General features: G+C 41.3%; 1 protein-coding gene across 4 annotated transcripts in view; it reads right to left on the bottom strand.

The window, feature by feature from the left end:
• Window positions 1-25,738, bottom strand: part of LOC125459148 (anoctamin-9-like) — a 138,688-nt gene that overhangs the window by 25,458 nt on the left and 87,492 nt on the right. For all 4 annotated transcript variants that reach the window (XM_048545126.2, XM_048545125.2, XM_048545127.2 and 1 more), the window contains 6 exons: window positions 19,139-19,175; window positions 18,033-18,144; window positions 9,664-9,721; window positions 7,031-7,128; window positions 4,875-5,017; window positions 3,122-3,274 (listed from right to left, as the gene is read on the bottom strand). In XM_048545126.2, the coding sequence (XP_048401083.2) occupies window positions 3,122-3,274; window positions 4,875-5,017; window positions 7,031-7,128; window positions 9,664-9,721; window positions 18,033-18,144; window positions 19,139-19,175 (601 nt within the window). The remainder of the gene's footprint in view (window positions 1-3,121; window positions 3,275-4,874; window positions 5,018-7,030; window positions 7,129-9,663; window positions 9,722-18,032; window positions 18,145-19,138; window positions 19,176-25,738) is intronic.

Below are 25,738 nucleotides of genomic sequence, written 5' to 3'. Positions count from 1 at the left end.
AAAGTAGCTTGAAAACATAGCTGAGGAAAGTTCGGAAATTCCAATCCAGAAGATCATGTAAAGAAAAAAATCTTCTCAGTTGGAACAGGTTAAAATTGTACCCTGTCGATGATGTTTATGCTGAAGTTAGGTCACAAAAGTGATACTAGAGTGATTTCCATTGGTTCAGACAACTTTGTTCAACCTTTGGATATGTTGCCAAACAAGCTCTTCAAGGATAGAAAAATGTGGAATGACTGGATGACAGGTAGAGAGAAGACATTTGCCAAGGGAGGTGGAATAATTGTTCAGAAATTATAATATTATGCGAGTGGGTTGTAAGGACCTGGGATTAAATCAGAATAGAGATTGATATCAAACCGTTCAGGAAATGTAGGTTATTCAATGTTCTTGCTGGCACAGAAGATAATTTTTTGTGGAATGATATGACTGACACATGATGATACAATCAGGAAAAGATTGGGTACAATTATTTAGTCTGAAGATGAGGAAGATTATCTTCATTGAGTTTCATGCACATTTCGTGAATGCTCTGATGCCAAATGGTACTCTGTTCTGTGAATGGAGTGAAATCATATACTTATCAATTTGTATATATGATTTTTATGTTTGAATTTGATAAACGTAATCAATTCAATGTACTGATAAGGGAGTTCTAATAAGAGGGTGTGCACAACGAATGGTAGGTGTCTTGGGAATACTGAGGAACAAAGGGATCCTGGTGTACAAGTCCATAGATCCTGAAGGTGTCAGCACAGGTAGACAGAGTAGTGAAGAAGGCATAGGGATACTTGTCTTCAAAAGCCAGGGCATAGAAAATAGGAGTCTTGTTGTCTCATCTACTTCCGGTCAAAATGGCAGCAGCATAAGACGCACCAAACGGAGCCCCTCCACTCCTCCTATTTCCTTCACTTTCTTCCCCTCTTTGGTCGCTCGGCTGCTCGTGGCAGGTCCTAGCCTGGGATCCCTTGGTGGCTCGTGATGGGTCCTGGCCTGGTCTCTCGCAGCCCATAGCAGTTCTCAACCTGATCTCCCACAGCTTGTCGTAGGTCCTGGGCCTGGTCTCTCAGCAGTGTGGCAGCTCTCAGCCTGGTCTCTCAGCAGTTCGCGGTGGGTCCCAACATGGTCTCTCAGAGGCTCTCAGCCTGGTTTGTCTGCGCCTTGCAGTGGGTTTCAGCCTGGTCTCTCAGTGATATGGCAGCTTTCTGTATGGTCTCTTGGCAGCTCATGGTGGGTCCCAGCCTGGTCTCTCTGCAGCTCATGGTGGGTCCCAGCCTGGTCTCCCAGCAGCCCTCAGTCTGGTCTCTCTGCAGTTTATGGCGGCTCTCAGCCTAGTCTATTTGTGGCTCACGGCAACTCCCAGCTTGGTCTCTCTGTGGCTCGTGGCCCGTCCCAGCCTGGTCTCTCTGTGGCTCGTGGCGGGTCCCAGCCTGGTCTTTCTGTGGCTTGAGGCGGGTCCCAGCCTGGTCTCTCTGTGGTTCGTGTCGGGTCCCAGCCTGGGGTCTCGGCGATATGTCGGCTAATCTCTTGGTAACTCATGGTGGTGTTTTGATGTGGCATGTGAGTGCATGTTCCTGAGGCACTGGGGAAGGTCATGGAGGTGGCAGTTTCAGCAACAGTGATGGTTTATGTGGCAGCGACGACAAGAACAGACAGCAGAGTGAGAGAAGTGGTGGACTCAGACTGTTGAATGTTTAACTTATTCCTTTATTTTCCTAGTTTAAACTATGAAAGACTTTAATTAAACTATTAACTATTTCTTTATTGTTCCACTATTCTTTGAAGTAATGCTTAACTTTTTGAATCTCATTTCTCTTACTACTTTGTTATAGCTATTTTGTACCTCAGTACCTTGGTACCTAAGATGATGCCATGCGTGGCAACATTATACACTTTTCACTGTACTTCTGTACTTGTGTACACGTGACGATAAAATCTAAAATCTAAAAACCTAAATCTTCTTGCAACTTTATAAAACATTGGTTGGGCTACTGATGGAATACTGTGAGAGATTCTGGTTACAGCACTATCAAAGGACAAGAGAGTGCAGAGAAGATCACGAGGATGTTGCCTGGGATGAAAAGTCTCAGTTTTGAGAAGAGATGGATTGGCTGTGTTTGTTTACCTCGAAGCAGAGGAGGCTGAGGGAGTGAATCTAACTGAGGTATACAAAATTATGAAAGACAGAGTAGATCATGAGTGTCTCTCTCCTTGGTGTTTAAGAGCAGAGAGCATAATTTAAAATGAGGAGTAAGTGATTTAGTGGAGTTCGGAGAGAACAAAAATCACCCAGTAGATGGTAGAAATGTGGGTCATGCTGACTGAGAGGGCAGTGGAGACAGACTCTCTTAGAATATTTAAGAAGTACTTAAAATGTCAGGACTATGGACCAAATGGGATTAGCACAGTTTGGTGTTTGTTGGTCAGCACAGACGTTGAGAGTTGAATGGCATTTTTTATATTGTACCACTCTATGAATTTAAAGAGTTAATGTCCATCTCCATGTAGGTTACTAATTATTTATAAATACGTATTTAATGATAAAAATACTTCTCAACCCAGTTTATACATGTTTGGGAGAGGGATTGATGGGAATAGTCTCCAACATAGCTGATGCAGTTGTGAAGCAATGGGAGAATATGGATTTCAACTTTTGTAAAGATTTAACTTGTGGAGAAATTGGCTCCATACTTTTTTACAAAACTTTAGTCTTAGAATTTTTACTTTTCATGAATAAAAATGGTACACTTGCATCTAGTGTTGCCATGGCAGTAACATGTGGCTTTATGTGTTGTAGATAATAATTTTCAATACATCAAACTATATTTGAGCAGGCGTATTCAATGCGTACCAAATTTTGATTTAAAATCCCAGAAATATCTATGTAAAGTATGTGCTTGAAGTCATCAGAGTTTCAAGTCACTGCTAGATGGAACTATAACCTTCAGAGCTTAGATGTGCCACAAGGCATTGGGGCTTTTGAGGGGGGCTGATGGAGAAATAAACTAGAGCATCTGATCACATTAAAGTATATTTCACACTCATACGTATTTCAAACTTTTGACTTTGGAATGCATGCACACTCAATTCTATGTAACAACACAGATCATTAAAACATTACCAATATCTTTTGCTTTTCGTGGTATTGGCCGCCTTTGAAGCACAAGCATCTTTCTGGCATCCAATCGAATTTCAAATAAATTATTCAGAAATGCAAGTAGAGGAGCCAGTGGGAAAGCTGCAACAAATATTGTGGTGAAACCATATTGAATGGCTGAAAAGGAAAAACAAACTGTTAATATAAATGCAAAATTTACTGGAATAAGTGCCTATTCTTTGTGAAGAAACATTAAATTTCTTGGTTTGGATTTTCACATTCTATTTCCTGTTACAATTTAAATCTGGAGTTTACACACATTCCGAACTATTATTACAACCATCTGTCAAGATTATTGCTACAGTACAGTTCCATGGGAACTTAATACCCTCCAATACTTCAGTCAAGGTTCAAATTTCCATATATTGACTCAAACAGTGAGCGTTAATAGGCTATTCACCAAAAAGGACAACAAAACCAAATCTAATCCTTACTAGCAGAGATCATTAGATAATAACAATTGCCTTTGTGAATGATACACCCTTATTTCTCTGCTTTGTTATATCCAAAATTGATTCATCATCTTTTGGGACCTTCAACAGTCAATATCTAGAACATCAGTACTTCTTTTCAGTGTTTAAATTTTGGCCATTCTAATTCAGAATTATATCTGTTAAGTTATTAAATTTTTCACAAAATATTTCTACATACAAAAATCATTAAAGAAAATCCATTAAAGATGATCCATTAAAGAAAAACTGAATCATGGCCTTGCTTTCTTTTTGAAGCAATCCAAAGCCAAATTAATAAAATGTGAGGCTGGATGAACACAGCAGGCCCAGCAGGTGTTCATCCAGCCTCACATTTTATTATCTTGGATTCTCCAGCATCTGCAGTTCCCATTATCACCAAAGCCAAATTATTCTGGTTAGCTTCCATCAATCCTTTCTGTTGCTTCTACATCTTGTGGTAAATATTAGGTGACCACAGTTGCATAAAATTCTTCACATGATCTCTCTTAATGCTTTGTGGTGCTTCAGCATCACTTCCCTCACTTATATTTTGTGGATCTCTTCACATATTCCAACATTTCTTTTTCTGCCTTATGTTCCTATTTGAATGGAGTACCATTTGATTTCCAATTCACTCTGAATTATATTCAACAAAACTCATCTTTTCAGCATCCAAATGGGAAAAAAAGAGATGCAATCCTTCCCCAGAAAGTATTTTCCTTTATAACTTGCTCTGTCTTTCTTTTCCATTGCAAATTAAGTAAATCCGTGTCCTTGTATTCACAAAAATACTTTGCATTCCTGATTTTTCAGTGGCGGCCAGGAGGTTGGATGCCTTCAAGGCAGAGATCGACAAATTTTTGATCTCAAAAGGAATCAAGGGCTACGGGGAGAGTGCAGGGAAGTGGTGTTGAAATGCCCATCAGCCATGATTTAAATGGCAGAGTGGAATTGATGGGCCGAATGGCCTTACTTCCATTCCTATGTCTTATGGTCTTATTTTTCCTTATGTATCAGTTCTATATCCAGATTTCTTGTGAATATTGTTAAAACCAATTGCACAACTATAATATTATTATTTTTAAAATATTATAGTGGCATAATATCAAGAAAGAGATTAGAAAATAAATGTACAAGAGAATATTGTGTGTGCAACAATGTCTAGGTTCTAGATTACAATTTGGAGAGGGAATTCATTGGAGGCCCAAAGATGAGCAGATGGCTAAAATGAAAAAGAAAATGTATTTAAGTAGAGCAAAACATACCCATTTCCAAAAACTCGTTGAATAAACTAAAAGAGTTGACATGGTTCAAGTTGTAGTTTTTTACCCAGTGTTTTGTTGTTGCATCCTTCACATCATTGTCTGCGTTTTTTTTGTTGTATTTTTTCCATTGATATGTCAGGGATCTGTAAAACATTCATAATTGAAATTAATTAAAAGTGCATAATACTAGATTTCCTTATACTCTAGGGAATAACTTGATCTATATAATTTTGCACCTTCTGATAATGCACGTCCAACTGATGTTAATCTCTAATGTTAAGGTTAATGTTGATCTCTGTCTGCATCTTCTTGGCAGTTGTAACGTTGAATCCTGCACAATGTTCTGTTACCCTAATGCATTTATATAGTACGGCCTGCCTGTAAAGCACGTAAGATGAGGCTTTTCTCTGTTCCTCAGTACACATAATCTAATCAAATGTCACTTTGCCTAGATTTTTGTCTTTTCTTGTAAGGGTTGGATTCAGCACATTTTGCAAGCTACAACAGAATTGGAGATACATCTACATATAGAGGTGGAAGAGTTAGAAGATCCACCATGTGAAGGTGTTATTGTCATATTTTGATGTCATATTTGGACCTCTGATATGACAGTTTCTTCCAGGATGATGATCAGCTGCAATTTTGTTATCAAACCTCAGATGTTGAGCTGAGGTTGGGTTCAGGCAGTTGATTGAGAATTCCTTGAAAGTATTCCACTCACCTGACTTCCTACTGCTCAATCAATAAAGCCCTGGAGTCTTGCTCTTGAATGGTCCAACACTGCTACTTCTTCTACCAATTAGTTTCCAACTAATTCTATACAGCATTTGGAGTTGTTCTGATTTGCTGTTTCTTTTGTTGCCCTAGCTTTAAGATAATTTCTAATCAACCTTTCTGACACATATCTGGTCTTGAACCTATGTCTTCTGGCCCAGAGGTAGACACACCATCACGGCACAACAAGAGGCCCTCAGCAGCACCCTGACTTTTAATTTTTTTTCTTTTTTTAAAAAACCCCAGAAGTGCTCTTACACACAACTATATTTTTTTCCCACCACCAACTCACCACTCTGCTTTTTACCTCTAGTAATTCTCATTTGCCTCTCCTGTGTTAATGTTGGTTAATAAAATTGTTAGGTTTTTAAGTTTAAGGAGAAAGAGATAGTGGCTATTGTTTGTCTGAGTGCATCTAGGGAGCACCTGTAACAATGAGATGGAAAGGGCTGTGACACCGATTAGTTAATAAACTCTACCCGCTAAGGAAATTGTTTTGGATTTCTATCTCATTGACTAACTTGAACATTTATTGACAGCAGTACACGTTATGACTTTTTCCAGTCTTCTAGTAAAGATGAATCAAAGCTGTAAAAAAGAGCTGCAGGAGAGACAAATGAAGATGGATAGTGTTTACCTTGATGACTATAAAATTCATTACAGCATTGACATTTTTAAGAAGGACAGAATTATATTACCCATTGATTTTAGGACATGTGTGTTGTGCATAACGTTATTAAAATCTAACACCAAATAAAGAATGGACAAAGGCTCGTATTTTCAAAATTCACACATTATCTTAATTGCTTTCATGGAAGAACAATAGCAAACAGGTTTAAATTTTTTTATAATTGTATTACATATCTGAAAGTCCACTGTCCTTTCAATGACCTTGAACTTCAGTCATATTTAATTCTCATCTTATTGTGATAGTTGTCATTGCCTCCAAAAGCAGGAAAAAGGGGGCAGATTTCTGCATAGCCATGCCAACAGCACATGTTGTTAGAATATAGCCTGTATAAGCAAGTTTGAAATGGAACCCACTGTAATTTATTGTACAGCTAGATGATCAATGACATACTGTTTATAATGCTGCTTTTCAAAGTAACTTCCCAAAGTTCTTTGAAGCAAAATGATAATGTTCTATAGGTATGCAAATATTACAACAAATGATACTGTGACATCCTGCATCATTGGGGATCATATATTGTATAGTGCAGGTTTGGATGCCAAAGAGCACAGAATATTGGGATACAGTAGAACTAAATCCCCAGTGGCAAGACATGTCAATCTTTATGCGATTCGGCCCTAGTGATATCCTGCATTTAACAAACTGTGGTCTGTAAGTTAAGAATATTTGCTTCTGGCCAAGGTTAACTTACGGTACAGCATACTGCACACAGCTGCTCAGAATTTGTTTCAGTATCATTACAACAGCCATTTGGATGAAGAGATCTGTCATGCAGCCACTTGGATGGCACTAGAATGTAAAAACACAACATATCATTATTTTCATTCATGAGTGTTCGGAAGGGAGTGAAGAATTCTCATATACACAGTTTCTCCAAACAGGTTTCCGTGGAAATTGTATCTTATTTATAGTTACAATTCTCATGAAATGCAACACCATTCCAGTAATTCAACAATCCAGTTAATTGGTTTCCTTTCACCGAACACAATAGTCACCAATCCATTAGCTGCGCAATACAGCTATTCACCAAAGTTCAACAAAAACTCTGCAGTCCCATGATGTTTGTTGTAGAGAAGGATAAGTACAGGAAGTCCATGGAAACCATTTCTAGCAATCATCTTTGGAGGCCCCTCATGGACAAGGATTATTCTCTTCCATTCTCAGGGTGAGGCCGTACGTGGCTGTACAAACCAGTGCAGCTACTGCAGGCGCTGTTACATTTGGGGAAGGAGGTAGTCATAGGAAGGGGTGGGGCATGGCTGTGGCAGCATGCTCCTTTTGCTGTTTTCGTCTAACTTCTATTTTTCCCTGACAGCAAGTCTTGAGATGCTCACACCTTCCTGGATGGTCCTCCTCCATTTTGGAATGTCTTGAGCCTGTGATTCCCAGGTATCTATGGGAATGCCGCACTTTCCCAGTGAAGCCTTGAGGGTATCACTGAAGCGTTTCCTCCATCCACCTGGGGCTCACCTTTTTTGAAGCAGTGAGTAGAGCAACTGCTTGGGGAGTCTTATGTCAGTTATGCAGATGATGTGCCCAGCCCAGCATATTTGATCAAGTGTGGTCAATGCCTTGATGCTGGCGATGTTGGCCTGATCAAGGATGCTGGTATTGGTTTGTCTTTCTTCCCAGTGGATTTGCAGGATCTTGTGCGGGCAGCATTAATGGTACTGCTCCAGTGCCTGGAGGTGTCTCCTGTAGACAGTCCACATCTCAGACCCATATAGGAGGGCAGGAATGACTACAGCTCTGTAAACCATGACCTTGGTGTCGGATCTAATGTTATCCTTGAACACCCTTTTCTTCAGGATGCGCTGGCACTTTGGAAGTGGTGCTAGATCTCTTCACCAATAACTGCTTTGGTCAACAGGGCACTCCTGAGGTAGTCACCATTCTCCAAAACACCTCCGTCGACCTTGATGATCGGGGGTTCACTCCACAATGCCAGGCCAGGTTAATGGAGGACGTGCATCTTGCAGATGTTCAGCTTGATACTCATATGCTCATATGTCTCCATAAAGGTGCTGATGATGTACTGGAGTACATCCTCTGAGATTGCACATATGCAAGCATCATCTGAGTACTATTGTTCGATGCCACTGGTTGGGATGACTAGTTTTGGCTTGAAGGCGGAGGCGATTGAATAATTTCCCACCGGTTCTGTAAGTTAGCTCCACTCCAGTGCAGGCTTATCAGTGGTAAGGTGAAACATTGCAGTGAGGTAGACCAAAAATAATGTTCGGAAAATAAGGCAGCCCTGCGTGACACCGGTACAAATATGGAATGGATCGATGGTGGAACTATTTGTCATTATCACAACTTCCATGTCATCATTGAGCAGGTGAAGGATGGTGACAAACTTCATGGTGCAACCAAAGCAGAGAAGGATTCTTCATAACGCTTCTGATTGACAGTGGCAAAGACCTTCAAAGAAGGTCATGTACAGGGTTAGGTTCTTTTCTCTGCATTTCTCCTGCAGCTGTTGCTTTACTAGCGAACACCTGATTTAAATATGTACAATTTATTTATTGCTGCAGAGACAAAATCATCAAATTCCCTCTCATATTTGGAGCACCATCACTACAAGGACTGTCACACTTTAAGACCAAAGCTCACTACCTGGAGTTCTATTACATCCCAAGAACAAATAGATTTTACAAAATTACATGGCAAGCCTGGATATGGGGCAACCCATTTGTTCAGGAGATTCTGAGGATGAAACATATGGAGGAAGATACTTCTTTAGGGGGGGATCAGGAGTTGTTGCCCTGGGAAAAGCCTGGGAAGCCAGATCTCTATAGGCTTGCTTTTAAGAAGGAAGTTTATAGGACAGCAAATATATTCAAATGTAGTAGGTATGTTCTTCAACAACATGCAATAAATGAAAGATTAATTGGAAGAATTCACCATGATTGATCTGGAATTTAGGCCCAGGAGCTTAGACTAGGGATACTTGTAACTGTATCAGAGCTTTTTGAAGAGACTGTATCTGTTCACAGGTAAAATGAGGAGTATGACACAAACATCTCCATTAAATACACCAACTCAATCCAGAGAAACATGTCTGTATTTAAAGTTATAGTGGAAAATTAGGTAAGTGAAAAAAATGGATGAGAATCCGACATCACAAATAACAACTCAATTTCCCATTTGTGCATCCTGTGACACCAGATGAGAATCAGGTGACATTAAGAGAAAAACAAAGGCTAATATATCTCTATTACAGTAGAGGCTCTGTTTGTCCCAGCAGAAGTCATTTCTATTATATGTAACATGGTGTCTTAAGCCTTTGTGAACAAAATAATACAGAAAATTGCAACTCACTTCCTCCAGTCGCCACTGTCCTGCTATTCTTACATAATCACTTGGGTGGCCATTAATCCTAGCAGAGAAACAAACTGGTTACTGCAGTAAAGGGTCAGCAGTCTGGTACTATTATGCACTCCTTAATGCATTTTTATTGCAAACTTAATATCTAATGTATTCCTGCAACACATTGAGCATGCTGTTGTTAATGAAGTAGAGGTCGACCCCGCTCTGATAATTAAGATCGAAACACCCATAGAAACTCGCTTCACCTCAATCTGTTAAAGGAAGTGTGAAAACCTGCCTTTCACCTCCTAATCTCTTATAAAGGAGTGGTTAAATGTAATGAAATCTTTTCACTTACTCTACAGTCAACAGTAACAATTTATTTATCTAACTCTAACAGTAAACAAATTAACAGAACTACTGACAAACAGAACAATTCTCCCTTAACTAATAACACTTCCCAAACAAAATAAAATTCTAATGGCATCCTATTCTATCATATATAAGTCTCACAAATAAATCAAACTAACAATTTAAAAGAACTTGAAACTTAGTCTCGAAATTATAGCCAGGATACTTCCAGAATGTTCTGCACCCTCTCCACTGATTCTCAGTCCAGAATGTCTTTCTCCATTGAATTCTTGCGACAGGAACACCGGTCTGTCAAATTCTTAAGATCAGGAATATTAGGTTAGAGTGCCGCTACACTTTTAGTTAGATGATGGGTACTCTAAGAGCTTAAAGAATTATGTGTGAACCGGTGATTTGTTTTTCTTCTTTTGAGCTGAAGGGTTGTTAACTCTATTAGATGGCAGTTGCTTTCACACTGACTTTCAATTACCCTCTTCTTTTCTATCCCTAATGACCGAATATTTTCTTACAATGGGATTGGTCCTAGGTTGTCAAAACCTACAGATTTAAATTTAATTGGTTTTTAGTTTCTAAGTGCCTGGTTTAAATTATTGGCCGATTTGCAAAGTGCTTTCCTTAGTAACGTAACAAACTACTGCCTGTGTTGCTAACCGCATGGTATTTTGATACATTGTTTCAATTTCAGGAGCTCTCTATGCATCTGCATATGTTTTTAAATCTCTAAGCCTAGAAAAGACACAATCTTTTAAAGGCACCATGCACTCTTCCCACTATCATTTTACAAACATCAAATTCTAACATCCTGCCTTCTAATCCACCAATACTCTACCCAACTTCACCAACGCTGTGCATTACCAAAGGCACCTTAATGGGAGTTTCTCTCATAAAAACAGAAAATGGTACAATACTAAGCAGGTTTCCTGTATCTGTGGAAAAAGAAGTAGAGTTGAGGGTGATCATGTAAGGACATTGATCAGAAATGTCATGTCTGCTTCTCTCTCCACAGGTTGCCAAACCTGAGTATTTCTAGCATTTTCTATTTTTATTTCTCATTGCCAGCAACTACAGTTGTTTACTATTATAGAAATTCTCTAATGATGTTTGGATATAAGTATCGCAGCAAAATTGTAATATCAGTGTCTCTGTCCCAGTAGAGTTTCTACGCATTAAACCCATTGACACCACTACCACTTTAAACAGTGACTTAGCAATCCAAATTCAATGTGCACTGTATTTGTATGGTTAATATACAATCAGCCATTATTATATGTGCATAAAGCACAACATTATCATTGTACATTTATTCAACAGCAATCACAATTCATTTGCATTGTAAGAAGAGTAGCGATGGTACTTGTTATTGGACTAATAATCTCGAAACCTGGATTAAAGCTCCTGAAACATGATTCAAATCTCACCACAGTAGATGGGAGAATTAAAATTTAATTAAATGATTCTGGAAAAAGGAACTGATTTCAGGAATGATGATCAAGAAACTACTAGATTCCTTTTTTTTAAAAAATCTAATTCACTAATGTCCTTTAGGGAAATAAATCTTCCTTACATCTATATGTAACTCCAAACCTATATCAATTAGGCAGATTCTTAACTGCCTCCTGTGATGACCTAGCAAGCTGCTCAATTGCATCAAAATTCAACAGAAAAGTCAAAGACAAATAAAACTTAAGGACTACCCAGTATCAAAATGATAGAATCAACTAGAGAGAACAATCTACGTGATCACATCCTCACCAATTTACTTGTTGCAGATGCAGCTGTCCATGACAGTATTTGGTAGGAATGACCACCATGCAGTTCCTATGGCAATAAATTTACATGTACAAAGTGAGGACATCCCCATTGTGTTCTGTGCACTACTATCATCGGATAGATTCAGACTAGATCTAGTTGTTAAAAACTAAGCATTTAATTAAAATAACTAAAAACGGCAGCTCTGATAACTTTGGGTTCTGCTTGAAGCATTAATGTGCTAACCAGCATTACCAGATACGGATGCTGCAAACATGTAGATAGGCACAAAGTGAGTGAGCATTAAGCGAGCATGCAAGCAGCCCTGAAATGTAGTGTGATCCAGTTCATGAAATGGTTGCCTTTCCTTGCGTGCAAAGTACCTTTGTGGCAGTCCTTCAGTGTGCGCACTGCAATGCAGGTGTGTACTTCCAAACATGCAGATCATAGAAGTGCCATGCAGAACCTGCAAAGAAGGCAACTATTTGATGCCAGTGTCCTTGAACAAGACGTACAAGCAGCTGGTGTCCATGCACCATGCCCTGAGATGTTGTTGTGTGGTGAGTGGAATGGATGGCTAACAGTGAGTTGAAGCTCCCAGGTACCTGCTCTGACTTTCATGACAAGAATTCTCAGCATCTGATTTGCTCATGGCAGAAGGTAGATAGGAAGCTGCATATTAATAAGGCAAGAAGTGAAATTAGTGATATCATTAATAAGCAATAGTTGCCTTAATTGTAAAATCACCTCTGCCTGACAGAAATCTTGCCTCAATGCATGGAACTTAGTCAAAAGATGCAATGAGATCCTGTTGACATTGAGATGCATTTCACTGGACTTACACACTTCTGCCATGTTTCTCACCACTGTCTAGATTGCTCACATCCCTGTAAGATTCAGCTCTGTGCTTTCACCACCTTTCAAGAAGAGAGTTCCAAAGACTCACAACCAGCTGAAAGAAAACCAATTGTTTCATTGCTGCTTTAAATGGGCAACACCTTATTTTTAAATAATGACCCCCTGGTTCTGGATTCTCCCAAAAGAAGAAGTATTCTCTCCATATCCACCTGGTCAGGACATCTCAGATTTTTAAATGCTTCAATCAACTAGTATTCCAAACAGCAGTGGATAAAAGCCTGACTGTTCAGCATTTCCAAATAAGGCAACCAGACCATTCCAGGTATTAATCTGGTTTACCTTCTCTGAACTGCTTCCAATGTATTGACATCCTTCCTTCAATAAAGTGGCTAAAACTACACCACAGTCCTGAGGTTGTGTCAACTGTATCCCAAATAATGGAAGGATATTCTTCCTACTTTTGTATTTAATTCCCACCATAAAAACAATAACATTCTGTTAGCTTTCCTAATTACTTGCCATACCTGCGTACTAGCCTTTTGCAATTCAATATGAGATCATCCAGAATCCACTCCTTATATCCTCTAACTCACCTCAGGCAGAACTATTGACCACTGCTGACATCTCACAAGATTCCTGGTGACAGTGAAGCCCATCCATGTACCCAGTCATGCACTGGTGGTCAGCAGCTGCTCTGTACACTTTGTCTTATCTGCCTTAGATACATTAGAAGAAATTGACACCCAGCTAGGTTGACATGGGCAACATAAGGTCACTGTCTATGGAGCGTGCCCAGGGATGTTGGTAACTGATGGAGGGCTGGAGGAGCAAATGGCGAGCTGGAGTTGCCAGGTAACTCTGTCTTTCATGCTGTGAATTTAACAATTAGTTTCTATCTGGCAGATGGAGAATGGGAAACTGTACATTCATGAGGAGGATGAAGAAATGATGAGGATGATAATGGATGCAAATAGGCTTCTCGCTGATCACTAGAAAGAATCTCGACTCGCCTTTCAACATTTGTTTGATAAATGAGACTTATGCTCTTGATGGCAGAAAGCTCTTCATAGCTGATCTCATATGATTTGCCAAACTTTTGTCATTCCTACACCATTTAGTGTCTGGAGAGATTAAGCCCAAAGTCTTTAGTCCCTATCACAATCTGTTTATCATTTCCTATATTAACACCTATATTTCTTGCCTTGTCTGTACTCTTCGAGTAGACTACTGCAACTTCCAAAATTTGATCCCTTCCCTCCGCTTTTTAGGTTAAAATCCTGTCTATTTCCCTACTAATGGAGCTCACATGAACACAGACACCATCTTGATTCAGGCGGAGATTGTTCCAACATTACAGGTCCACTTTCTTCAGTACTGGTGCCAGTGCCTAAAAACTAAAATCCACTTCTCTCACACTAGTTATTTAGTCATGTACTGATCTCTCTAATCTGCTTTGCCCTATTCCAATTTGCATAAGGTTCAGGAAATAGTATAGAGATTATGGAGTTTTTTTTAATTTGTGGTTGTTGGAAGCCAAGTATCTCAGATAAAGGGCATAACTGTCATCTTCTGCTGCTTTCATGACTTTCTCTTCAAAAAACAGACAAAAGTGAGGATGGTTTTGGAATGCAGTCGGGGGAGGGGACGAGCTGGGCTGGTTTTGGGATGCAGTGGGGGAAGGGGAGATTTTGAAGCTAGAGTTCACCTGCACATCTGCCAATGTGGTATACTGTATCCACTGTACCTGGTGTGGCTTCCTCTACATTGGGGAAACCAAGCGGAGGCTTGGGGACCGCTTTGCAGAACACCTCCGCTCAGTTCGCAATAAACAACTGCACCTCCCAGTCGCGAACCATTTTAACTCCCCCTCCCATTCCTTAGATGACATGTCCATCATGGGCCTCCTGCAGTGCCACAATGATGCCACCCGAAGGTTGCAGGAACAGCAACTCATATTCCGCTTGGGAACCTGCAGCCCAACGGTATCAATGTGAATTTCACAAGCTTCAAAATCTCCCCTTCCCCCATTGCATCCCAAAACCAGCCCAGCACGTCCCCGCCTCCCTAACCTGTTCTTCATCTCACCTATCCCCTCCTCCCACCTCAAGCCACACCTCCATTACCTACCTACTAACCTCATCCTGCTTCCTTGACCTGTCCATCCTCCCCGGGCTGATCTATCCCCTCCCCACCTCCCCACCTATACTCTCCTCTCCACCTATTTTCTCCTCTATCCATCTTCGGTTCGCCTCCCCCTCTCTCCCTATTTATTTCAGAACCCTCACCCCATTCCCCTCTCTGAAGGGTCTAGGCCCAAAACGTCAGCTTTTGTACTCCTGAGATGCTGCTTGGCCTGCTGTGTTCATCCAGCTTCACACTTTGTTATCTTGGATTCTCCAGCATCTGCAGTTCCCATTATCTCTTAGGTACAAAGGTACCTAGATGCAAAATCTTAGTTAGTAGAAAAATACTAAGAAGATTACTAAGTAGAAAAATAAAGAAATAAGTTAGAAGTTAAACATTGTAGTCCTTCTTAGTATAAAGTAGAAAAATGAAAGAAATACAGTACCTTCTAGCCATGTGTCCGCAGACACTCTATGCTGGGCTTCCTACAAGTGCTCGCACTCCACATGAAGGTCTGATCTCCTCCACACTGCACTCAATCTCTCCCTTGCTTGAATCAGTCTACTCTGCGCTGGGCATGCACTCCTCTGCAATGTCGTCTCACTGCCAAACACTTGAGTCCAGCCCAACTCACTAGACACCTTGCTGCCAACTATCATTCGGGTTCACCAATCACCTTGTCACAGATTGCTTGAATCCCAATCCAGCATAAACTGAGTAACCAAACTGCTTCCATGCTTTGGACTTTGAGGAAGCCGCGGGAGCACTGCATCAGCTGCCATGCACCAAAGACCCGTTCCAGGCCCTCAGCTACTGATTCCACAACCAAGCTCCCTCCAGAAGGTAAGGTGGAAAAGAAAAAAAAAACTAAAAAATGGAAAAAAAATGAGAAAAGAAAGAAGAGAAAAGCATTCGGAGTGTATCAGGAGCCTACACTGCTGCCATCGAAGTTGTTCACTATCAACCTCCAAGGTCATTTGCAGTCTCTAACACAGAACCTTTTGTGGCTTTTTAGCTGCCCTGCTGTAGCCACTGAGGTATATCTGCATAATAGCACTAGGGCAGGCAAAGGTACATAGAAGATAGTGTTAAGGTGCTACACAAGAATGACTTGTGGACTTTTTTGTGGAAAGATTTCATATAAATTTGGTATTTTTTGCAATGGATTCCATTGTAACTGTCATTGGATGGTAAATTGAGGTCACAGTTATTCATATTGCACTCCAATGGTTGTCTCATGAAAGTATAGCCAGAAAGAAGTTGTCTAGGTTGCTTCCTCTCCTTCTTCTAGTTCCTGCTCCTGCCATGTTCACTATTTAGTTGGTAGTTTAGGCAGTCTTCTCACAGTGGTAAGGTTATATAGCACGAGGCAGGCCATGGTGAATCTTGGACCACTCTGCCAAATGCTCCTGCAGAGTCCTCCAGGCAGCACTTTTTGTTTGTTCATGGAATGTGGCTGTTTTATGGCAGGGCCCACATACATTGGCCATCCCTAATTCTCTTTTAACTGAATGGCAAAGTTTCACGTAGGCCAAGCCAAAGCATGTAAGAATAGAAGGATTAAATTTGTAAAGGGCATTAGATTTAGAACCTTCAGCATTCCACTGACCAGCTTTAACACATCCTGTACTGTAGCTCTGCTTTGACTGATGATCTGAAGATAACTTGACAAGATGGATGCGGAGAGGATGTTTTCACTTGTAGGAAAATCTAGGAGACACCATTTAAAAATAAGGGGTCACTGTTTAATACATAGATGAGGTGAAATTTTTTCTCAGAAGTTCATTAGTCTTTGAAACGTTCTTCCTCAAAAAGGGTGTAGAAAGCAGAGTTTTTGAGATTCTTGGAGTGAAAGGTAAAAGCAGGGAGGCAAGGTTACAATCAGATCAGCTGTAATCCTACTAAATTACAGAGCAAATATAAGAGGCCAAATGGCTGACTCTTGCTCTTAACTCACATATTTGTATCCATGTTGAGCATATTGTCATAGATAGCCCTTAATGCCCAACATCATTCTTTGGAGCCTCCAACACACTACAAAACAGACAGCTGCAGTTTGTTTCAGTTCTGTATAGGACAAAGCTGTCAAGGCAGCACCCACAAGATAATGTGTAAGTTGTCAATGGCACATTGCAATCCTAGTGAAGCCATATCTTCATTCCAACAACTTTTCTCTGGAAGAAGGGAGTTAAATGTAGTTAGCTGTCAATGAATAGGGAGTATTGATGACCTTCCTCAGACAACAGTGAAAATGAATATGCAAGATGTTGCAAAAATCATCTCCAAATATCAATTCCACACCAGAGATTTATCACAATATTCACTTTCATAAACACTGGCAGTGCCATCCTTTCCCTGATCTGAGGTTGCAGTGTAGATTTAACAGGTGACAGGTTTAAGTGAGGATATCAATTTCCTGCTGGGAACATTTTCCCCTCTTCCTTTCTCGTCCAGCAGTTTTCCTGTTCTATATGGTCCTTCTCTATTTTGCATAGAAATTCTATAATCCAAGAAGAATGCCTATTGGTAAACTAATGTCTTGAAACAGGTAGTTTTGTGCAGAAGCCTTGAATTCAGTAAGAAGCTATTTTATAACATGCCATACAACTCCCTGCAGACCTCTGCAACTGTGAACTACTACAGAAAACCCATGTAGAATTTAAGCGCCACTTAGAAGAAATAAACCAACACCTAACATGTAGGTAGTTGATGATCTTTATACATTGTACTGGTGGGAGGTGGGCGAGCTCTTTTGGTTTCTGAACACTTTTAGCTGTGCCAGTTGGAGATAAGATGTTAACTGGAAAAGTGAGCTCCAAAATAGCAACAGTGATAGCAAATGAACATTGCATTCTGATTGAGGATCTTTCTGCTACTTGACAGACTGTGTTTAAAATTCAAGTGAACAATTACTGAACTCTGTGACAACCATCCACTGGGCCTGTTAATACCTTCACCAATGTGGCATCAGTGTGACTTGCCAGAAAAGAATGTTATTTACTGAGGATACTGGATTGACACAAACAGCTCCTTAAGTGCTCAAATAATGAATATACCCATTGCAATTTTGCATTGACCACCCTCAGGAGAGGAAAATGGAAACAATCGGATTCAAAGAAGTGTTCTAACCATGCTGCATATTATCACTGGATACTGCAAAACTTGAAAGATTCCAAGGAGAATACTTGTGACTGAAACTGTAGTAATAGTTCACTTGAATTTTAAATACAGTTTGTCAAGTAGCAGATTTGACCACAAGTTTCCTACACAGTACTTACCTTCCCAGAAAAAATGCAATATAAACGATTGATGAGAACATTGTGAAGAATTGGAACGTGAACATTTTTACACTGAAGTTGTTTTCTCGAGCCAGTGAGGTGCGTGGTCTTTCTGCAAATACCATCAGATGATTAAATCACAAAATTCAATACTTTGATCCATTCAACTAATCTTCCAGAGATCAGTGTGAAAGTAGGACAGAAGAGAAATAGAGACATACTATGAACCTTCTGATGCATACTACACATTGATACTCTTCAATAGTTATCCAGCCTATATCAGTTGCAGGAGTCATGTGGCACTGTGCTTGTGTTCTTAGCTCTGTGCCTGAAGATTGGAGTTCAAGTCCTATGGAGGTGTGTCCAAATAACTTGATACATGTACAAAACAAAATCAATGACAGTGGTAGCAGGAACTGAAGATGCTGGAGAATCTGAGATAACAAAGTGTAGAGCTGGATGAACACCATAGGCCAAGTAGCATCAGAGGACCAGGAAGGCTGACGTTTCAGGCCTAGACCCTTCTTCAGAAAAAACATTCAGACATTTTTTCTGAAGAACGGTCTAGGCCCGAAATGTCAGCTTTCCTGCTCCTATGATGCTGCTTGGCCTGCTGTGTTCATTCAGATCTACACCTTGTTATCTCAGATTCTCCAGCATCTGCAGTTCCTACTATCTCTGAAGTAAATTTTTTGAAAATCATTTAAATGAGTTATCAGGTCAATTATCAAGATCTGTGCTGCGAAAAGCATGTCCCAGACTCCCACAAAGCAATTTTTGGATTTTACTTTGCATTACTTTTTGCAAGTCTTAAATCTACTACTACTGCAACGGCCATTTTTTCTCCTTTCAGAAGAGTGATGGAATGGTTGGTATACTTGCTGCTTAAAGTACAATAGGCTCACATTCCATTGTGTTTTAATGTAATTCCTCTTTCATGTGCTACAGGCATATATTGAGGCCACATTTGAACTGTTAGTTTGCCTGGGGACTATGCCAGAATTTTTTTACTGTTGTTGTTAGTCAGCTCTTGCCAGATACTATAGGGGAGCAAATATGAACCTGTAGGTTTCAAACAATTTTATTAGTGTTATATATTTACATACCTAAATCGCATAACATCTTTGCAACTTTACGATTAATCTGGAACACAAAAATGTCAACAAACATTTTCATTCACATTTCAGGTAATTACAGGTAAATGTTTTTGCTGTTTTACAATGAGGTGTAGAAATCTGTATTTTCATTCACAGTAACACTAGTTTTGATTAAGTTGTGCAGCATTCTGTTGGTAGTAGTGTCTGAGTTCAACCAGTGAGTTCCTCATACGGTCTGATTTTTAAAAAATATTTTTCTTGTCTGAATGGAACTCTTACTATTTCAGGCACTAGGAGTTCATACTCACTACTTCCAACTTAGACATACTAGTGATGTGCTTCAGTGCTAATCTCATCAAAGACTTGCCCTAACTGAAGAAAAAGCCCCCAAAGAAAAAACATTTAGTGCTTGGAGAGGAGATAGAAGAGGTGGAGGGCTGTTAATGGTGTTAATTTTTAGGCATGTGGAAAACAAGGTATCGTCAAAGAATAGCTGTAGTTGGGCAAGGGAAGTTATTGTGAAGGCTGAGGTTAAATTAGGAGAAAATATATCATTAAAGACAAGGAAGCAGTAAGGCAGAGGTTAATGCCAGCAAGAAATTTATCACTCATTGCACATTCAGAAGGCAGAAGCTATCATATGTGGTGACAGCCTGTTTTAGTGGAAAAATAAAGTAGAATAATGGGTATGGATTAGAACTTTATCAATAAAGAAGTTGTGGTCTTGACACTGTCACTTCCTATTAGAAGCAGGGTTGGTGTAAATCTATATTATGTATATATTATAGGCTACTTTCAGATTTAAGGTAAATAGGGGAATTATTTACAAATCAGTATGAATTTTTTTAAAATCAAATTAATAACTAAGTAATTAAAAGAGAGATGCACGACCAGGCAATGTGTTGTAACTGCATGCTGTAGGAATTGGTGAACTCTATTGTAGTTCATAGTGACCACATCTATAGCAAGTGTTGGTTGCTTAAGGAACTTTGGCTCAGAGTTGATGAGCTGGAATCTGAGCTTCAAAACATTGTGACCAAGTAGGGAGGTAGAGAGTTACCTGGCTACTGTGTTTCATAAGGCAGTGATGCCCCTTAAATTAACTACCTCCAATTTGGTCAGTGTGCAGGAATAGGAGGGTATGACTACAAGATTCAGGAAGTAATGTTGAAGGAGCCTCAGTCCTTGAGATTGTCTAATAGGTTTGAGATTCTTGCTCCCTGTGTGGATGAGAGTGGGGGCTGCAGGGAGGATGAGCAAAACGACCATAGCACTATGGTACAGGGAGCCATTCAAAAGAAGGGAAAAAAAGAGAAATATGTTTGTAATTGGAGATAGGATATTTAGGGGAATAGACACTGTCCTCTATGGCCAGAATCAAGAGTTCCGAAGGCTGTGTTGCTTGCCTGGTGCCTGGGTTCTGGTTATCTCATCTGGCTTCAAAGGAGTGATCAGAGATAATGGAAACTGCAGATGCTGGAGAATCCAAGATAACAAAGTGTGGGGCTGGATGAACACAGACCGTTAGGCCCAAAACGCCAGCTTTTGTGCTCCTAAGATGCTGCTTGGCCTGCTGTGTTCATCCAGCCCCACACTTTGTTATCTTGGCTACAAAGGAACTTGGATGAGAAATTGTTCCCTCTCAAAAAGAATTGACAATGAGAGGGCACAGATATAAAGCAATTGCAATAAAAGTGAATGTGATTTGCAAAGAGAATCTTCAGTCAGTAGTTAAGGTGTAGAATGCAGCCTGGAAATGTGGTGGAAGCGTGTGGAACTAAAGCATTCAAGAGAGTTCTATATGATTATTTAGAAGCAATGTTCAGGGTTATGGGGAAAATGGAAGAGTACAGCATTGGCTCATAAAGCTCATTCATTTAGGGGCAGCATGGTGGCTAAGTGGTTAGTACTGCTGCCACACAGCAACCAGGGACCCGCATTCAATTCCAGCCTTGGGTGACTGTCTGTGTGGAGTTTGCACATTCTCCCAGTGTCTGTGTGGGTTTCCTCTGGGTGCTCTGGTTTCCTCCCACAGTCTAAAGATGTGCAGGGTAGGTGGATTGGTCATGCAAAATTGCCCATAGTGTTCGGGGAGGTGTAGATTAGGTGGGTTATAGGGGGATGGTTCTGGGTGGGATGTTCTGAGGTTCAGTGTGGACTTTTTGGGCCAAAGGGCCTGTTTCCACACTGTAGGGATTCTAATTCAAAGACATGATGAATTAAATAACCATTTCCATAAATTCTCGCTTTGATATTAAGTCATAAAGACCTCCCAACACTCCTTCCTTTTCCAGCCACATGTCATTTGAGTTTGCATGTGATAATCTCTTGGTTTTCCTTATTTTCTTAAAGTTGAGCTTGATTAGTTCCATTGTTGCATCACATTGAGAATCCAACACTACATTATCCCAGAGATAGTAGGAACTGCTGATGCTGAAGAATCTGAGATAACACGGTGTGAAGCTGGATGAACACAGCAGGCCAAGCAGCATCAGAGGAGCAGGAAAGCTTGATGTTCTGGGTCAGGACCCTTCTTCAGAAATAGGGGAGGGGAAGGGGATTCTGAAATAAATAGGGAAACAGGGGAGGCGGATAGAAGATGGATAAGGGAGAAGATAGGGTGAGAGGACATAGACGGGTCAAAGAGGCAGGGTTAGAGTCAGTGAAGGTGAATGTAGGTGGGGAGTTGGGGGGGATAGGTCAGTCCAGGGAGGACAGACAGGTCAGGGGGTGCGGGATGAAGTTAGTGGGTAGGGGATGGGGGTGGGGCTTGAGGTGGGAGGAATGGTTAGGGAGGCAGGGACTAGCTGGGCTGGTTTGGCATGTGGTCGGGGGAGGGGAGATTTTGAAGCTTGTGAAGTCCGCATTGATACCCTTGGGCTGCAGAATTCCCAAGAGAAATATGAGATACTGTTCCTGCATCATTCGGGTGGTGTCATTGTGGCAATGCAGGAGGCCCAGGATGGACATGTCGTCCCAGGAGTGGGAGGGTTGGAAATGAAATGGTTCGTGACTGGGAGGTGTAGTTGTTTGTTGCGAACAGAGTGTGGGTGTTCCGCAAAGCAGTCCCCAAGCCTCCATTTGGTTTCCCTGATGTACAGGAGGCCACAACGGGAACAGTGGATACAGTATATAACGTTGACAGATTAGCAGGTGAACATCTGTTTGATGTGAAAAGTCTTCCTAGGGCCTGGGATCAAAGTGAGGGGGGAGGTTTAGGAGCAGGTGTAGCACTTGCTTCGGTTGCAGGGAAAAGTGCTGGGGTTGGTGGGGCTGGAGGGGTGTGTGAGCGGACAACGGATTCATGGAGAGAGTGGTCCCGCCAGAAAGCACATAAGGGTGGGGAGGGAAAAATGTCTTTCGTGGGGTTGGATTGCAGAAGGCAGAAATGTCGGAGGATGATGCGTTGGATTTGGAGGTTGGTCAAATGGTACGTGGGGACGAGGAGGATTCTGTTTTGGTTATTATTGCAAATAGGGGGTATGAGGGATGAGTTGCATTAAATGTGGGAGACGCAGTCGAGGGCATTTTTGATCACTGTGGAGGGGATGTTGAGGTTTTTGTAAAAAGAGGACATCTGGGATGTTCGGGGGTGGAATGCCTCATCTCAGGAGCAGATGCGGCAGAGGCGAAGGAATTGGGAATAGAGAATGGCATTTTTACAGGAAGGTGGGTGAGAGGAGGAATATTCCAGGTAGTTGTGGGAGTCGGCAGGTTTAAAATGGATATCGGTTTCCAGGTGGATGCCAGAGATGGACACAGAGAGGTCCAGGAAGGAGAGACAGGTGTCAGAAATGGTCCAGGTAAACTTAAGGTTGGGGTGGAAGGTGTTAGTGAAGTGGAGGAACTGTTCGAGCTCCTTGTGGGAACACGAGGCAGTGCCGAAACAGTCATCAATGTAACGGAGGAAGTGATGGGGGATAGGGCCAGTGTAGCTTTGGAAGAAGGATTGTTCCATGTACGTACAAAGAGGCAGGTATAGCTTGGGCCTGTGCGGGTACCCATGGCCAACTCCTTTGTCTGCAGGAAGTGGGAGCAATTAAAGGAGAAGTTGTTGAGGGTGAGGACGAGTTCGGATAAGCGGATTAGGGTGTCAGTGGAGGGGCACTGGTCGGGTCTGCAGGACAGGAAGAAGCAGAGAAGTTTTAGGCCATCGGCATGGGGAATGCAGGTGCATAGGGACTGGATGTCCGGAGTGAAAATGAGGTGTTGGGGACCGGGGAGTTGGAAGTTCTGGAAGAGATGGAGAGCGTGGGTGGTGTCACAGACGTAGGTAGGGAGTACCTGGACCAAGGGGGAGAAAATGGAATCCAGATAGGTGGAGATGAGTTTGATGTGGCAGGAGCAGGCGGAGACAATGAGTTGACCCGGGCACTCAGGTTTGTGGATTTTGGGAAGGAGATTGAAGCGGGTGGTGCAGGGTTGAGGAACAATGAGGTTAGAGGCTGTGGGTGGGAGGTCACCTGAGGTGATGAGGTTGTAGATGGTTTGGGAGATAATGGTTTGGTGCTCAGGGGTAGGTTCATGATCCAGGGGACGGTAGGAGGTGGTGTCAGAGAGTTGGCGTTTGGCCTCAGTAATGTAGCGGTCACTGCGCCATACTACAACTGCATCTCCCTTGTCCACGGGTTTAATGATGAGGTTGGGATGGAGCAGAGGGAGTGGAGGGCTGCACGTTCTGTGGGGGAGAAGCTGGACTGGCTCGAGTGCAGCTGACAGCTTTTGTACCATCCTCGCTAGTATGGTGGTCAGTGTCCCCACCTGTCACATGGGAGACCGGGGTTCAATTCCCTGCTGGTGAGGCTGCAAACACTTTGGCATGGTGGGTCTGTGGTTAGCATTACTGCCTCACTACGCCAGAGACCTGGGTTTGATTCCACGCTCAGGTGGCTATCTGTGTGGAGTTTGCATGTTGTCCCTATGTGAGTGGGTTTCCTCTGGGTGCTCTTGCTTTTTTCCCACAGTCCAAAAATTTGCAGATTAGGTGGATTTGCTATGGTAAATTGTACGTAGTGTTCAGGGATGTGTAGATTAGGTGGATTGTAGGGGTATGGGTCTGGGTGGGATGCTGTAAGGGTTGATGTGGACTTGTTGCGCTGAAGGACCTGTTTCCACACTGTAGGGATTCTATGATCACACAAAATAAAGTTATTTTATAATGCATTGTTGTCAATGGGAAGAAAAGCTTTCTGAAATTAGACATGACATGGAAAGTTTGGAAGGAAAAGATGATAATACTGATCATCAGAAGGAATTGCATTAGTTCCAAGAAGCTTCAGCTTAGCAGTGAATGGCTGTGTCACAAATTCATTTAATTGCTGTATTTGATAGTGGATGCACATTCTGGGGTGTGTAGAGTGGATTGCTTAAAACAGTATCTAGAATCTTTATTATAAGACCAAAATAAGTTTGAGGAATTTGAGAGATCTACCTACTCCCAATTTTGGGATGACCATATGGTGAAATCACCAAAGAGATAGATAACTGCCTGTAAAATAGCTGGGGTTAACCACTTTATCAGCACAGATGTAGTGCCAATTGAAATACCCCTAATGTTGAGCAGGTTGTTTACAAAAAGTGCTTAAATGAAACTAGACATGGAACATGGCAAGGTTTTTGGGAAGTCAACAAGTTTACAGTTTGCAGAATCCAGGCATTTTAGTATTCCTTCAACAACACCATAGTTGAGTATTACCAAAAAAGAAGACATTTTGCAAATTCTAGAGGAAAACCAACATTTATACCGCATGAGCAAAGTGTACTGAATGGTAGGCAAGTGGATTTTGATTGGTAGGCGCATTGCCATGAAGAATGAGCACATTAACGTTGATTGACAGTAAACAGCCTGGCTTTAAGTTTTAAACACTTTGCCAAGAAGCAAACTTGTCAACAATTCCATTTAGTCACTGGTTAATTGGCACTGCCAACACACTTAGACTCAGAACAAGTCATAGAAAGTGATGAGGCATGATACTTTGCATACATCATGTCACACAATTGTAAGGACCAGATTTGTTTTTCTTTTAGATCATAAGATGTGTACACGTGTACATTAGGCCAGCATTTATTGCCAATTCATAATTACACTGGAGAAGATGTTGACAAGCTGACTTCTTGAATCACAGCAATCTTTGGGGTGTAGGAATGTCCACAGTGCTGTTGGAAAGGGAGTTCTAGGATTTTGACCCAATGACAGTCAAATAGCTTCAAATCAGAATGCCACATGACTTGGTTGCAGAGCTTTCAATTAGTGGTATTCACAAGCATCTACTGCTCCTATCTTTTCAGCTGACACAAGAATCATGTTTAAAAGGTGCTGTTGAGGGAGTCTTGTTGAGCTACTGCAGTACATCTTGTAGATGGTATATATACTAGTGCCACTTTGTGTCAGTTGTATAGGGGATGAATGTTGAAGGTTGTGGATAGAATACCAATCAATTGGATTCATTTGTCCTGGATGGCATCTACCTTCTTGAGTGTTGTTGTGGTGCACTCATTCAAGCAACTAGAGGGATCTCCAACACATTCCTGACTTCTGCCTTGTAGCTGGTGCATAGGAATTGGGGAGGCAGGATGCAAGCTATCTGCCACAGAATTTCTAGTCTCTGC

This window comes from Stegostoma tigrinum, chromosome 17 (assembly GCF_030684315.1).
Source record: "Stegostoma tigrinum isolate sSteTig4 chromosome 17, sSteTig4.hap1, whole genome shotgun sequence".
Classification (NCBI taxonomy): Eukaryota; Metazoa; Chordata; class Chondrichthyes; order Orectolobiformes; family Stegostomatidae; genus Stegostoma; species Stegostoma tigrinum.
This window is presented reverse-complemented; position numbering and strand designations above follow the sequence as displayed.